This window comes from Osmia bicornis, chromosome 7 (genome assembly GCF_907164935.1).
Source record: "Osmia bicornis bicornis chromosome 7, iOsmBic2.1, whole genome shotgun sequence".
Classification (NCBI taxonomy): domain Eukaryota; kingdom Metazoa; phylum Arthropoda; class Insecta; order Hymenoptera; family Megachilidae; genus Osmia; species Osmia bicornis.
Genome location: NC_060222.1, coordinates 6081081 through 6096101, shown reverse-complemented (window position 1 = coordinate 6096101; position 15021 = coordinate 6081081). Strand labels below are relative to the sequence as shown.

Here is a 15021-nt window from a genome sequence, read left to right as displayed (position 1 = left end):
CCTGAGGCGAGCACCGGACAAGGGCCCGTTCACATATATGACATTACTCTTCTTGCATTCTTAGACGCAAAATTGTCTTATGGGGGCCCTGGACCTTGGGGGGCCCTAGGCGCCCGCCTAGTCTGCTGAGGGCCAGGGCCGGCCCTGATCGTGATTACAATTAGCGATTAACAGTTTGATTACCGGAAACTCACGAATGACCACAGCTGTCGCCATTCCTCGTGGCTGGTCTCGGGGAACTCGAATCACTGCGACGATCATTCAGAGTTTCTTCGTCGTCAGATGTTTCCAATAGCTTGGTCAATAACTGTGGTGTTCCCTCTGAATCATTTGGACTCGACTCTATCGATGAATTGATGCTCTTCTCGTCCTACGATTCCAAGAACAGGAAGATGTATTTTTACAAATTTCTCTTAACAAAACTTTTACCCATTAATAAATCACCTCTTTCTTTAGCTTATCCAGTAATCTCTTCCTGTCTGCTTTCAGTTGCTCCGCTTGCACGGACTGAGCGACTGTTTTTATTCCTGAAAGCTCCAACAACGCCAGATGAGCGTCCTTTTCAGAGACTGCAGCTTTCAGAGCTTCTCGTCTATCGACATATAAAAAAGAAGTTTCATAAAAATTCAATTCTGTTCAAACATGGAAGATGGATTTACGATTGTTTACTTCATTTGATGCAGATCCTCCAGTTGCGTAGTTCTTTCTTCACTGAGGCGTTCCAATTTTTGTTCATACTTGCGCAGTTTAGAGAGAAGAGGCTGACAGGTGATACACTTCAAGGCTGAAGCTGTTTGCATCGATGCAATTCTCTGCTCCAATTTAGCTAACTAAAAGAAATGAGATATTTTATACAGGGTGGTCGACAACAAGTGGGAGATTTTTTAAAGGGTGATTCTAGGAATTAAAATAAGACGAAAATCAAGAATAACGAAACAGCGTTTGCAGTTTTGTTTCCCAGTAATTAACGTTTAAAAATTCGAGTAAAAGCGCCTAAAACCTGCAACCTGCCCAGCACCGACGACTGAACGTCAGGGCAGCAGGGGTACAGTCATAACCAAGAAAAGAAAGCCGAATGCTGCAGTACCGAGAAACAGAATTGCACGAGGTAAGTTCTTAATTCTTAATTTATTTCCCACCAAAGGTTGTAACCTTTTGGAATTGTAATTCCCTTCACCCTTAGGGGCGGACGAGGTAAGTTTCTATTACTCAATGATTGTACCTACCCCTGTTGACCTGACGTTCAATCGTCGGTGCTGGGCAGGTTGCAGGTGTTAGGCGCTTTTTACTCGAATTTTTAAACGTTAATTATTGGAAAACAAAGCCACAAACGCCACAATCTCTAGAATCACCCCTTAAAAAATCTCCCACCCGTTGTCGAACACCCTGTATATCACAGGTGACTTGATTTTATGGGATAACTTACCCTCTGAAGGGCCTCCTTCTTCGTCTTCTCCTCGTCCTTCAGCTTTCTTTCGCTATCGCTGGCAATAACAACGCTTTCACGAAGAGCCTCGCTCAGTTCCTCAATTTTATACCTCTTATCTATCAGATCCTTCGACAATTGTGTCTCTTTGTCCTCCTTCTCTTTAATCACGTTCACAAGTTCCTCGATCTGCTCCAAATCAATTCTTTCACTGAACGCTCGTTCCAGAGAATCTAGCTCGTCTTCGAGTTGCTGGATCCTTTCGTCTCTCACTCTGATCTCTTCCTTTAAAACACCAATGTCATCGTATTCGCTCAGTTCCTTCTTCAGTACAGCTGCTTCCTTTCTCAGCTTCGTTATCTCCTCTTTGTTCTCAACAATTTGCTGCTCGTACTCCTGAAGCTTATTATCTTTCTCGGATATCGCATGCTCCATCTTTTTCATCTTCTCTTCTTTGTCGCACAACTCGCTCGTACTTTCTTCAGCAACTGAGTGCTGGCAAGGAAGGTGCTCTGGTTTCGTGGTTGTTGCTTTGTCCTGACGATCCTTTGATGTATTCTCTGGAAGTTTGATCGATTTTCATAAATAATGAGACAATAATATAGATAATGTAATTATACAACATTGGATTTTCACTTTATTTCTTTCTTAAACCCCCAAATCTTCACTCTTTACTATTCTTTACTTATAAATTTTTAATAAACCTTTAATTTTATATTAAAATTTAAATTAGGATTATTGTAAGACAAATATATATTCTCCACTTACCTCGACGATTCTCTTCAACTTTCAACAATTCCTTCTCCAGACATCCAATCCGATCCTGAAGTTGATCGATCCTGCATTCTCGATCCTGCAGTTTCCTCTTCAAAACATCGACGTTATGCTCTTTCACGTACTCCTCCAGCTCTGTCACCATCTTCTCCAGTTCAATGACCCTTTCCTGATCGATTCTGCTCTCTCTGTTTTCTCCATTCTTCTGAATCCACCTCTCCAGCTCCTGGATCCTCCTATTTCCAGCTGTCACTTGACAACGAAGATCATGCAACTCTTTAACATCCGGATTTTGCTTGAGAAAGTCTTCGAATTCAGCAACAGTGTCTTCTAATTCCTCGATTCTTCTTGCTTTTCTTTCGATCCTGATCTCCAAATCTCGCAAGCTTTCCGTATCAGCGTGCTCCCTGAGGAAATTCTCCAAGGACAACATTTCCTGCTCCAATTCAACGATCCTTCTGTTCTTCGCTTCGATTTCCATCCTCCACAGCTCGCTATTATTGTCTTCGATCTTAGATTCATCGTCTTTGAAATTCGAAGCTTCACCATTTTCATCCAAAAGGATCTTCAATCTTTCTATTTCATCCTCCAGCTGGGTGATGCGTTTGTTTTTCACCTCCATCTCTCTTCTCCACGAATCTTTCTCCTCTTTCAGCTCGTCCAACAGCTTCAGACTTTGCGTGTACTCGTTGTTGCTGTTTTTCACGGTTTTACAAGCGACCAATTCGTCTTCCAGCTCTGCGATTCGTCGCTTCTTCATCTCCAGCTCCTTCTTCCAGCCCTCGTTATCCTCCACACTGTTCCTCGCATCTTTCATCCTCTTCGAACACTCTTTCGATAATAGCTTCTTCTCCAAGCAGGATGCTTTCAATTCCAACTCGCATATCCGCCTGTCTTTCGCTTCTTGCTCCATCTTCCTCGCGTCTTCTCGTCCTCTCGCGTTTTCAGGGCTGGTCGCAGAGCGTTCGGCTTGCTGTGTGCGTGCATCGTCGTGTGCGGAGGTTGTGAACGCAAACAAAAGAACGAAAAAGTGAAGGAAAAAAAAAAGAAACAGAAAGGGAAACGCAGGGTTCGAGACCCGTGTGCGTCGAACGATTCTTCGTGCTTGAACGACGTTAAAGGGGGTGCGTCTCCGAATGGCTACGATTTTCTTGCAACTCGGAAGGGCTTCCTCCGCGACTTTTCATCGCCGTTTTCTCTTTTCTTTCTATTCTTCCTTCGTTTGATTCTGCTTCGATAAATCATCGTCTATGACACATGGACTAATTGTAAGTTTTCTCTTTCTCGTCGTTCTCTCTGCCTTGGCCTCACACCATTTACACCATTTTTCTGTTCTTCAATTTAATTTATAATATTTATATTTATATATCTACATACGTATATCTCTTCAGTGTACGTGTATAAATACACACGTAGATTTACATGCGTTTGTCTCACACTTCAGCTGCGTAATATGTGTATATATATATTTATATATATTTATGTATATATATATAATATGTATATACATACCGATCGCACTCTGATTAATTATTTTAATAATTCTTTTAACAGTTATTGTTGCCGTTGTCCTCTCTTATCACCTTTACATTAATATTTATATTTATATTTATAATTATATTTATATTTATATATTTATATATGTATATCAATTAATTATTGTTATTATCGTCATTATCTTCCCGCTATCAATTTATTAAATACGTTAACAATGGTCGCAGCTTTTACTTTTTTTCTCATTTTCTTTCTTTTACGTAAAATAATTATACATCTTGACGAGTGTGGTTTGTCCATTGGCGGAATCGATACGAATCCATTCGTTCAATTGGTTTCGTATTAATTTTATAAGTTCGTGTGTGTACTTGTGAAGTTTCGCTTAATATGCAAATTGTACTAAAAAGAACGGAGAAGGCGTCCCCAACGAAAATCGACCTTAGAACAAGCTTTTTAGGAATCCGGCGGGACCCGCCTGTTCATCGAGCCATCATTCGGACACGCACCATTTTTTCACGTGGACAAAGCGGGATGGGGATCGATGGGAATCGTTTAAACACAGGTGAAGAATCACAGACAGAAAGCGAATACAATAATTTAAGCAAGCAATAGAACACGCGGTCCGTACGTGTACGAGTCGTGTCCAGGGTGAGCGTGAAAATTTAAGAAATCAAGTGGTTAGTCGTGCTCTTCCATCGGTAGTAAAGTCTAGATTCGCAAATTCTTTGAAGTTTCAATTATTTCATAAAAATAATCCCAAGAATATTAACTGCATACTGACCTCTTGTTGCTGTGCAGTTGCGGCTTGTTTCAACTTGGCTTGTGCGGCTTTGAGTGCACTGTAAAATAAAATTAATTTATTATTACACACGGTTCGTGATCGGTATTCGTTTTGTAGGAGGTTTAAGTGGAGGGGGAAAGGAGGGTTTCGTCTTTAGTTCGGGCCGGAGACCGCTAGGTGGCGGCGAGATGATCGGTGACAGTGTTCTCGCTAGTGGTCGCCCGGCATGCAGTTCGAATATATAAATAGAAGTTCCGAATTGCGGTATGATAGGTGTCGGAGGGGCAGGGGGACTACAAAGGTGCCTTTCGGGGCCTTGCAGCCAGCCCCAGCGGTGTTATGTGCCCAGTGGCGGTTTTAACAATATTGGCGCCCTGGGCAAGATTATCATGACGCCCATTCAGGGGCTAAAAAACGCGTCAGGGAAGATGTAGACATAAATGCTGCACCATATATAGCATTATATGTAATATTACATATGAAATGTAGATAGAGAGAAGAGACAATGAGAAAATATCGGTATATTCGCACACTAGGGACACCGGGCTGCGGGGCACCCCCTACAGATCCAGCGCCCTGGAGGATTGCCCGACCCCCCCAACGCCGACACATGATGTGCCAACCCCTCCTCCTCGTGATGTGGTCTGGGCACTGACTATTCCGGTGGCAAACGGGGCTCTGGCTATGGGCATGAAGCGCCTGGTGGGTGTTATTTTTGCTGCTAACCCAGTCTCACAGAATAGTTTGTTAAAGTAGAAGCGTCCTAGACCAAAATTCCTTACACGCCGGCAATGAGTCAAATGTTGGGCCTTCCGTACCTGCTGACCTACCCAGCGCTACTTAAGTTGGGAGGTGACTACAAGGAGGTGGATATAAGCAAACTTGGGAACGGCAGAGCGGGTTATGAATCTCACAAGGCTCATTTAAACAATGGTCTGTCTGAGGCAGGGATCGTCTAGACAACAGTCAACCCCATTGGGGACGACTGACAGACGATCCCGAGATGGAAAATCCTTTTTTCTCCCCTCTCCTACAGTTTACTACTTACTCTTGAAGTTCTCTGATTTGTCTCTCCTTGGTGTTCTGTTCTTCCTGAGTCATCTGCATCAGCTGCAGTAACCTCTCGGTCTCCGCAGCGCTTCTGGTCGACTCTTGTTTCGCTTTTTCCAGCTCCTTCTCGGTGGTCTCCATAGCCTTCTGCATTTCTGCCAATCTCTTGTCCGGCGAGCCACCGCTCTACGTAAAAAAAAGGAAAAATTGAAATTCATACCAGGACCATCTCTTTGAAATTGAATAATCCTAACGGTAACAGAGAAAACGTTCCCCACCCTTTGCAATTGTTGCTCCAGCTGGTCCATCTTCGCTTTCCGTTTCTTCAGCTCCTGGTCGAGACTTTGGAGCGTCCTCTCCTTCTCCTCTATCGTTCTAACTTTCTGATCTACGGACTTGGCTCGTTCTTCCATCTGTCTTCTCTGCTCTTCCAGCTGACGTCTCTGTTCCTCCAGTTGTCTTCTCTCTTGTGTAGTGTCGGTACCAGCTTTCGCGGCGCCAGCTTGGAGTTTCTTGTTCGCCTCGTGCAAGTCCACCTGCGATTTCGAAACCAGTCTCGTCAATAAAATTTTGCTCGACAATCGCATGCACAATTCGACGCTACAGCTAGGCAGATGAAAGCCGCATTACTTAAGAACCGCGACCATTTGTACAATTTCCGCTTTGACACCGTGAACGTGCCTCGAATGAAAAATGCAATTGGGTGCCTTAAATCGTTCCGATGCCAATGCGCAAATTCGTTTCTAGAGTCAGAAGAGATAGAAATGATTGTTGGAATTTGTTCAGTGTAGATTATGGTCACGGCGCAGCTAAGTAAACAGATGCATGGAACGCAATCGAAAAATAAGTAAATTCGCGCTTACGAGAGAGATAATTCTCTCTCCAAACTCTAGCGACGTTCATAGGCAAGTATAAAATGTATAATATATATAAATGTATGTACAGATACATATAAAAAAACGTATGCGTCGAGATAAAAAATGTGAATCTCGAGGTGAGGGTACGACGCAGATTGTGCACCGGTCTCAGGTAATAGGAAGCGCATGGTTTCTTTGTTTTTTCTTTTCTCCATCCTTCTCGTCACGCAAACAGTGTTTTTGATATGGAAATTCACGCATCGCTGTGTTCACAATCGAACCATTTTCTATCTCTGGCATTCGATACAGTGGGCATGCTGATCAAACGAAAACAGGGAAACGAAAAAAAATGTGATATTCGTGAAGATTACTCATTTCGATGTCGAACGCGCAACAGAACTGCAGCAATAACAACAAACGTGTCGAATATAATCGAGCAAAGAGACGATCGTCGCGATACCATGTTCTCTGTACGTTCAAAAGTTCCATTAACACTTTGATTGCCACGCTGAAACCATTGAAAATTCCATAAAGTATTACATTAGTCTTCACAAATCTTATGTATATTATCTTTAAAATATTGCATTATATTTTTATCCACAATTTCAAGTATTTAGTACAAGTATTTCCAATTAAGTATAAGTGATGGATTTCTATTGAAATTCAAGCGTCACCCATATAATGAGCGCCGTGGCGTTCAAAGTGTTAAATACGACAATCGATAACGCTCGTCTCTCGGTCGTCGCTGACGGTGGTACATGGGTCACTCTGAAAATTTTGAGAATCACGGATAAATTGTTCAACTTATAACTATCTAACTATAAACGTATCGATGGATTCGCAAAATTCTCAGCGTTACTTATGCAACAACGAATAAACATAAGGATAAAAAAACGGCATAACCATCGAACATATTCGAAAAGAAAAAGAAAGAGCAATGAGAGCGCGATCGGCCGTGCTTGAAGGTAGTCGCGATAAAGCCTACCTTAACATTGGTAAAGTGGTTGTAAAACCTAAGTTACGTTGATAGAATAAATTGGAAGAGTATACCAGACAAGTGGTTGGTGAAGTACTCTAAAGATAAAGTGTAACTACTAATACTACCAGGGCCGGCGCTGAGGGCGAAAAAGGGCCCCATGGGTCACATTATGACATAAAAAAAGTACCTCAAATAAAATTTATAAAATTAACATTAAAGCTTGTATAACTAATTTAGATTTGACACTCTTAGACGCAAAATCGTCTTATGGGGGCCCTGGACCCTGAGGGGCCCTAGGCGGCCGCCTGGCCTGCCGAGGCCCAGAGCCGGCCCTGAATACTACATACTACCCTTTCCTCATCAATGTCCCAGCGCTGGTATAGTCTACCCACTTATTCTACCAATGTAACCAAGGCTTAATGGTTGATGGGTATCAGGGGTTTTGTAAAACAAAAATTCATGGGGGATGATATGGTGAAGGCGATGTTGCTCTTCGCTGTGAAGTGTGACGGACGCCCCGAGAGATATATATATATAATACATGTACGCAACATAAGATGATAAATATGTGCGGGTGCAGATCGTCTCCGTTTTCTGTATATATACATGTGTATGTATATATATGTATGCATGATACCGTTCAACCGTTATATATATATACATACATATATATTATATATATGATAATTATATTTTTTTTTGCGGCGTGTTATGAGAGCTGTGGGCGAGTTCTGCTTCGTCGACGACGAAGGCAGAGGCTGCGGTCGAAATATGAGAAGACATAGAGAGACGAGAGAGGCGCGTGATGTGTCGGCAGCCAGTCGACAACGATCGACCAACGGTAGGCAGACATAGTGCAGACAGAGAGTGCGGATGTAGGCGTAGTAGTAGTAGTAGTAGCAGTAGTGGTAGTAGTAGTGGTAGTAGTAGTAGTAGTAGTAGTGTAGGTCAGCGCGCGAGCGAGTGCAGGTCGTGCTGCTAACCTGATTTTTCTCGAGTTCCTGGCACAGCATTTCGAGTTGTGCCTGGAACCGCTCGCGCTCGACGGCCGCCTGCTTAATGTCCTCTCGCGCGCGTTCAAGCTCCTTTCGCAACCTGGCAGCCTCCTGGCCGTTTTGCTGTGACTGCTGCGGTTGCTGAAGCTGCTGTTGTAGCTGCTGTTGTTGCTGCTGCATGGTCGACTGCATCTGCTGGATCTGCTGTTGCTGAGCGTGCACCTGCCTCTCCGTAGTCTGGATGCGTTTCTGTAGCTCCGCAGCTTGTCTCTCGGCCGCGTCCGCCCGTTGTTTCTCCGTCTCGCAGAGTTTCCTCCATTGCTCGAGTTGCGCGTCGTTCGCGCCAGCCGCAGCCGCGGAAGACTCCCTCGTCGCGATTTGCTTTTGAAGTTCTTGCACCCTCTTCTCGGCCTGCTCGGCCCTCTGTCGTTCCTTCGTCTGTGCTTGCGTCAACGTCTGCATCTGCTGGTTCAACCGATGCACCTCTCGCATCTGCGCCTCGAGGGCCTCTTTCGCCGCCCTGTCGGGCGTCTGCGCGTGTGCCCTCTGTTGCTGCAGCTGCTGCAACCGACGCACTTCGTCCCGCTGACGCTCGAGCTCCGCCTCGTTCGCGTTCAACTCCTGCTGGAAGTTGACCAGCATCTCCTGCGACTTCTCCAGCTGTATCACCAGCTGATCCCGTTCTACCTGCAGCTGTTTCGCCTCCGCCTCCAGTTTCTCCTTCATCTTCTCGATCTTCTCCGAATGTTTCTCCCGATTCTCTAGGATCGCCGCCATCTTGTCGCGTTCCAATTGAGCGACCTTTAATTCTTGCTGCATATGAGCCAGTTCCTCGCTGCCAGCCATCTGTTGCTGTTGCTGCTGTTGCACCCGTCTCAGCTCCTGTCTCAGAGCTTCTCGTTCGTCCCTGAGCAATTGGATCTCCGCGGCCAAACGTTCCAGCTCCTTCTTGTTCGCTTCGGCTGCCTCCTGATACTTGGCCGTTTGCATGTGCGCCTTCTCCAGCTCCTTGGCCAGTCTGCCCGCTTCGAGTTCAACTTGGTCGCGCGCTACGATCGCCTTGTCCAGGCTGGCGCGCAATCGTTCGACCTCGATGCTCGCGCTCTCCGATCTGGTCTTACCCTCGGTTTGCATCAACCTTTCCAGCCGGACGATCTCGACGCGTAGCTTCTCGTTGTCAGCCTCCAGGGCGTCCGCTCTCGCCTTCACCTTGTCGTGACGATCGCGTATCTTCTCGGTTTCGATTCTAGCGCGTTCGATCTCGCCGCGATTCCGCTCCTGCGCCGCGGTCGTTTTGCTGGTCTCCTCTCGCGCCCGCTCGAGCTGAAGCTGCGTCTCGTGCAGCTTCGCCTCGAGCTCAGCGTTGCTCGACTGCGTCCTCTTCAGCTCCGACTCCCGGCCCTCAAGACGTTCCCGCAGCTTCTCCACCTCCTGCTGTAGCCTACTACCCTCGCTTTGCCATTTCTCCTGCTCGTACTGGTATTTACCTCGCACGCCTTCCGCCCGTTCCAGATCGGCGCGAAGCCTCTGAGCGTCCTGCTCAGCCTTCCTCGCGCGCTCGAGTTCCGTCTGCGCCTTTTCCAGCCGGTCGCGGAGCCGCTCCACCTCCAGCTTCGCCCACTCGTGTTCCTCCTTCTGACGTTCTTGGCTTTCCTGATACTTGCCGAACCTCGCCGCGTACCTCTCGCACTCCTCCCGTGAGCTTTCCGCTTCCACTCGTAACCGTTCCGCTTCTCCTTGAGCCTTCCTCACTTCGGCTTGCTGTCGATCGTGTTTCTCGTACATCTTCTCGATCTCCAGCTGCATCCTAGCCAGTTCCTCCTGCGTCTTTTCCGTCGCTGCTTGAGCCTTGTTCAACTGCGAATGAGCGCGTTCCAGCTCGAAGCTGATCCGCTCGTTATCCGCGACCAGCTTCTCTCGCTCGTTCTGCAACCTGCGCATCTCGATCTGAGACTTTTCGTAACGTTCCCGGACCATCTCCAGATCCACGCTCAATCTGTCCAGATCCTCCTTCGATTTCTCCTCGTGTTCCTTCGTGCGACCTAGTTGAAGGGCGGCTCGATCGTACATCTCCTGCACGCGAGCCAATTCCTCTTGCGCCTTTCTCGCTTCGTCCCGGCTCTTCGCCGCCAACATCTGTTGCTTCTCCGCCTCCAGCTCCAGTCTATCTTTGTCGGCTTCCATCACCTCGATCCGATTCTGCAGCCGGTACACTTCGCTCTGCGCCCTGTTAAGGTACAAATTAGAAATTTTATTTCGTTCATTTGAAAAACTCTTCAACGAAATCAGCTCTCGCATTACCTGTCGTACTTCTCCAACATCTTCTCGAACTCCTTGTTCGCGTTCTCCCGTTCTTCGTGAGCCTTGTTCATCGAGTACTGAGCCTTATCCAGCTTCTCCTTCAGGATCTCGATCTCCGTCAGAGCGTCGTCGCGTTCAAGCTACTCGGACAAACACAGAGCACACACTGTGCAATCTCATCCTTCGTTGCTGTTCATTTTACCTTCTTTTATACAGGCTGGAATTCGAGTACTCACGGTTAATTTTTGATGGGAATTGTGCGCCTTCTCCCATCTTTCTTTCACCAGATCCAGCTCTGACAACACGTTCTCTTTCTCTCGTTGCATCTTCGATATCTGATTCTGCTGGAACTCTATCCTCTCGTGTAGCTTCTCTACTTCTTCCTGGAAACCGTCCCTCTCTTTCTGCAGTCGCTGCATTATCATCTGAAGACAGGAGAAGAAAGCGTGACCTATTCTGCTTTCTCGGATCAGTGTCGCATCCAGTACAACTATTATTGTTGTTTACGGATATTGCTTTACCGAACACATCTCTAGTACCATGTTCTTTTATGAGCATAAATTTATCTCCTTACCTGAGCCTTCTCGTATTTATCCTGCAAGCGGTCCACTTCCAATTGAATCGTTTCTCGTTCCTTTTGCATCCTGGTCGATTGGCCTAGTGCTTTGTCCAGTTGACTCTGAAGATTCTCGAAATCGTAATTCTGTTTTTCCCTTTCCATTTGCATCTGTGAAAAATACCAACAATGTTAATTTCCAGAACAAGAAATTCCATGTTAAGAGAAATATTTAAACAATTTACTCTGCGAATTTCCGTCTGTGTCTTATCGAGTTTTTCCTGAAGCTTATCAACCTCGCTCTGCGATTTGTCCAATAGATTCTGTAGCTTGTCCTGTTGCAGTTGCGCCTTGCCGAGAGTAGCCTGGGTCCGTTCGAGTTCCTCTTGAGTCTTTTCCAGTTCCCCGATAGCCTTGTCCCTTTCCGAATGAAGACGAGCCACAGAAGCTTGAGCCCTGTCGTACTCGTCCCGAAGACTTTCCTGTTCGCCCTGAGCGTTTTCCAATCTTGCCTTCAGCCTGTACACCTCGCCCTGACTCTTTTCCACCTTTCGGAACAATAATTCGACAAGAATTCGTTAAGATTCGATGGCATTGAAAGCCTGCGATCTAAATTCTACAGGAGATAAAGTTCCATAGGTCTAAGTTCCGTACGTCGCCGACTCTCCGGACGAATCTCTGGTACATATACCCACCAGTTTCATCACCGGTTCGTTTCTCTGTCGTTATCGACAATCCCTCTAGGGAGGAAAATTAGACTCGACCGCGCGTCACCACCAGTGATCGAGACTACGATCTGGGTTGAATCGATTAAAGGGTGATTGTTCTTGGGGGTTGGAAGCGAAACGAAGCTGCCGAGTCGACCCAATCGTTCATTAACAGCCGCGAAACTCGACCAACTACAGATTATGGAAGCAGTTCGCACTATTTCCGTGGTTGATCGTCCGGAAGGCACATCCTTAACGTGCGAGATCAGAGGAAACGATTTCTGTTCGAATTTCAGGGGTTCGTTTGCTTTCCGATTCATCTACCGACTGGTTAGCGTGGATTTACGGATTTCTCTGTAAAGGTTTTACAAGCTGAAAAACGAAAGATTCGAAATCTCACCTTTTCTTGAAGAGCAGCAGCCTCGGCTCTGGCTCTCTCGTTATCAGCCTGAGTAACTCTCAGTTCAGCCTGAGCTCTCCTGAGTTCTGCTGCCGTTTTTTCAGCTCGTTCTTGAATCCTGTCCATTTCCTGGGTCGAGTTCAGGCTACTTCTACCATAGGTAGTTTGCGACCTTTCCAGGTCGTGCCTGAGTCTCTCATTTTCCAGCTCCAACCTGGTCAACCTCTGTTTGGCAGCCTCCCAGTCGGCACCGCTGCGACCCACCTCGGACGCAGCTTTGTCAAGCTCCGCTTTACTTTTGCCCAACTCCGACTGGGAACTTTCCAGCTTCGCCTCGAGTCGATCTTTTTCTGCCTGTGCCCTCTCCAATCTGGCGCCCAATTTTTCAACCTGTGGATCGGGTCCAAAATAGCGTCAGTCAAGTACTGGTCCAAGTTGGAACAACACACATCATGAGAGCAGATTAGATTACTTGGAGAGATTTGAGTGCTGGCCACTCGATTGATCTGGATTTCTTTAAATATACCTTTCTGTGTTAAAATGAGATGACTCACCTCCGATTCCAATGCATGGATCTTCATTTTGTACTCGGCTATCTCTCTCTCGTGCAACTCCCTCTCTTCCTGTTTGTCCTGCTCGGCCCGATCCCTCTGTTCCCGTAATTGTGCCATTTGCTTCTCTTTATCTCCTATCGCCTCCTCGAGGCTACTCAATGCACCTTCGCTGCTGCAGTGATGCGCCTGCATTGCCGTTAGGCGAGCCCTTGCCATGTCCACCTGGTTGTCCTTCTCCTTCAGCAGATCCTCTAGATTTTCGATCTGAAGTTGCGACAACAATTCTGATGAGTATGAGAGATAACAGTGTTCGAGAGTGAATTTTTCATGAAAGAATTTTTCGTGACGGGAAACTAATTAGCGAGCAGTAATTTGTCACGAAAAGAAACAGTGAATAATGATAAATTCTTACTTACCTGCGAGCTGATTATCTTCACCGACATCATTCATCACATATATACCCAACTACACTGACAGCATCTAATAAACGAACGTTCAAGAACAAAAGTATAAAAAACGAAATTATACCTCGGCTACAGCGTGAACAAAAAAGAAGAGGCGTGTGATAAAAATAATTATAAAAGCAAGGTTGCCTCTATAATCGAGCACGGACGATCGTGATCGTCCATCGCTCGCTAAAATAACATAAAATTACGGTGTGCTTAATTAACGATATAAATAAATAAATTAATAAATAACAACGTAAAATAATTTCTAATACGATCGTTTATTTAAACAGAACCTAACGTATGATACAAAAGAAAAACACAAAACGGTGAACGAAAAAGGGGGTGCGTTGCGAAACTTAAAGACAGATATACAGGTGACACGTTTACTACACGCTCTCTACAAGGCTTAACAATACTATGACAAATTATTGCATAAAAATTGTGTCGTGCGCACACACCTCACTCATTCCAATCGACGGCAAGATTCATACTCATGCGCACTCCAACAGTGCCGCATCCTGGCAATACTCTCTACGCTAAGTGTACGCTTCCTCTATCGTGTAATCGGCTTTAATCATAATTAATCGTCGGGGGGGAAAAATTTCACTCTAGATTACAGGGGTATACCGAGGGGATCGATCGAAATACCAGGGAAATACGAATTTTATATAATTATACTGATTTTTGATAACAGGTTTAATGAATTATGCGACTAGCAGGATAAATGAAATAAAACATGAAAGGAGAAAAGATAATAATTTTAATACAGGGTGCATCATCATTAAGTGTCCTATATATGCACCGGTATGTTTCTCAAAAGGGTTGATTTTAAGAGAAAAAAAAAATCTAAGGCCACTCACCTTACGCTGAAGAACATTGATCTTCCTGTCCTTAATGTCCATATGATCCTTGATCTCTGTCAGCTCGGTGTTCATACGATTGCGTTCCTGTTGCGCCTGCATCGCAGCCTGCGTCTTCTTCTCTATCATTCGATTCTTTTCCTCCAACCTTTGCCGCATTTCCTCCACCTGCATTCACAGAGGAACATCATCGTGTATACGGACGATTCAATTCGCGTTGCACGCGACACGAAACGAAACCAGATGGTTACGGACAGTCGAAACGTGAATAGAAAAGGAGAGAAGCTCTGCACGACCCAGTTTCCCGCAGCCTGGCCTTCTTTTCCCCCGTACCGACCTACCTTCCACTCGATTCCTCCAAATTTCGAGCCCGATTCATCCCCTGCTAAAGGCTCAATCCAGCCACGATGACCCGTGAAAATATTCAGATACTCGTGGACGGTTTCATTGATGGAAAGGGTGGATAAGTTTTCCAATGGCTTCAGCAAAATTGAGAACTCAGCTTCGGTATATAACCTAAATTGACTATCAGGAACCGATTAAAATTGGTTTCAGAGCTGGATGTTTTACCGTTTTTGTGATATCGTGGATAGAAATTTTTGTACAATTTTGGGACTACGTACGCGCTATTCGATACTGAGCATGCGCTATTCAACACTGCGCATGCGCTATTCGATACTGCGCATACACAGAACCTAACCGAATCTATCCTAACCTTACCACGATATCTCGAAAACGGTAAGACATCCAGATCTGAAACCAACTTTAATCGGTTTCTTGTAGTCAATTTAGATTATATAACGAACCTGAAATCTAGATTTTGGTGGGGCTATTCGGA

General features: G+C 45.5%; 1 protein-coding gene across 6 annotated transcripts in view; it reads right to left on the bottom strand.

Moving 5' to 3' along the window:
* The window catches only part of LOC114875351 (trichohyalin), a 156185-nt gene that overhangs the window by 7195 nt on the left and 133969 nt on the right, over nucleotides 1-15021 (bottom strand). For 4 of the 6 annotated variants that reach the window (XM_046286361.1, XM_046286362.1, XM_029185518.2 and 1 more), the window contains 16 exons: nucleotides 14184-14351; nucleotides 12875-13138; nucleotides 12321-12710; nucleotides 11459-11761; nucleotides 11232-11384; nucleotides 10894-11082; nucleotides 10658-10797; nucleotides 8345-10583; nucleotides 5804-6061; nucleotides 5524-5711; nucleotides 4476-4533; nucleotides 2195-3173; nucleotides 1427-1986; nucleotides 670-830; nucleotides 445-592; nucleotides 195-370 (listed from right to left, as the gene is read on the bottom strand). In XM_046286361.1, coding sequence (XP_046142317.1) covers nucleotides 195-370; nucleotides 445-592; nucleotides 670-830; nucleotides 1427-1986; nucleotides 2195-3173; nucleotides 4476-4533; nucleotides 5524-5711; nucleotides 5804-6061; nucleotides 8345-10583; nucleotides 10658-10797; nucleotides 10894-11082; nucleotides 11232-11384; nucleotides 11459-11761; nucleotides 12321-12710; nucleotides 12875-13138; nucleotides 14184-14351 — 6374 coding nt within the window. Of the gene's footprint in view, nucleotides 1-183; nucleotides 371-444; nucleotides 593-669; nucleotides 831-1426; nucleotides 1987-2194; nucleotides 4170-4475; nucleotides 4534-5523; nucleotides 5712-5803; nucleotides 6062-8344; nucleotides 10584-10657; nucleotides 10798-10893; nucleotides 11083-11231; nucleotides 11385-11458; nucleotides 11762-12320; nucleotides 12711-12874; nucleotides 13139-14183; nucleotides 14352-15021 lie in introns of those variants that run through there. The other 2 variants (XM_029185519.2, XM_029185522.2) reach the window with 2 other exon arrangements.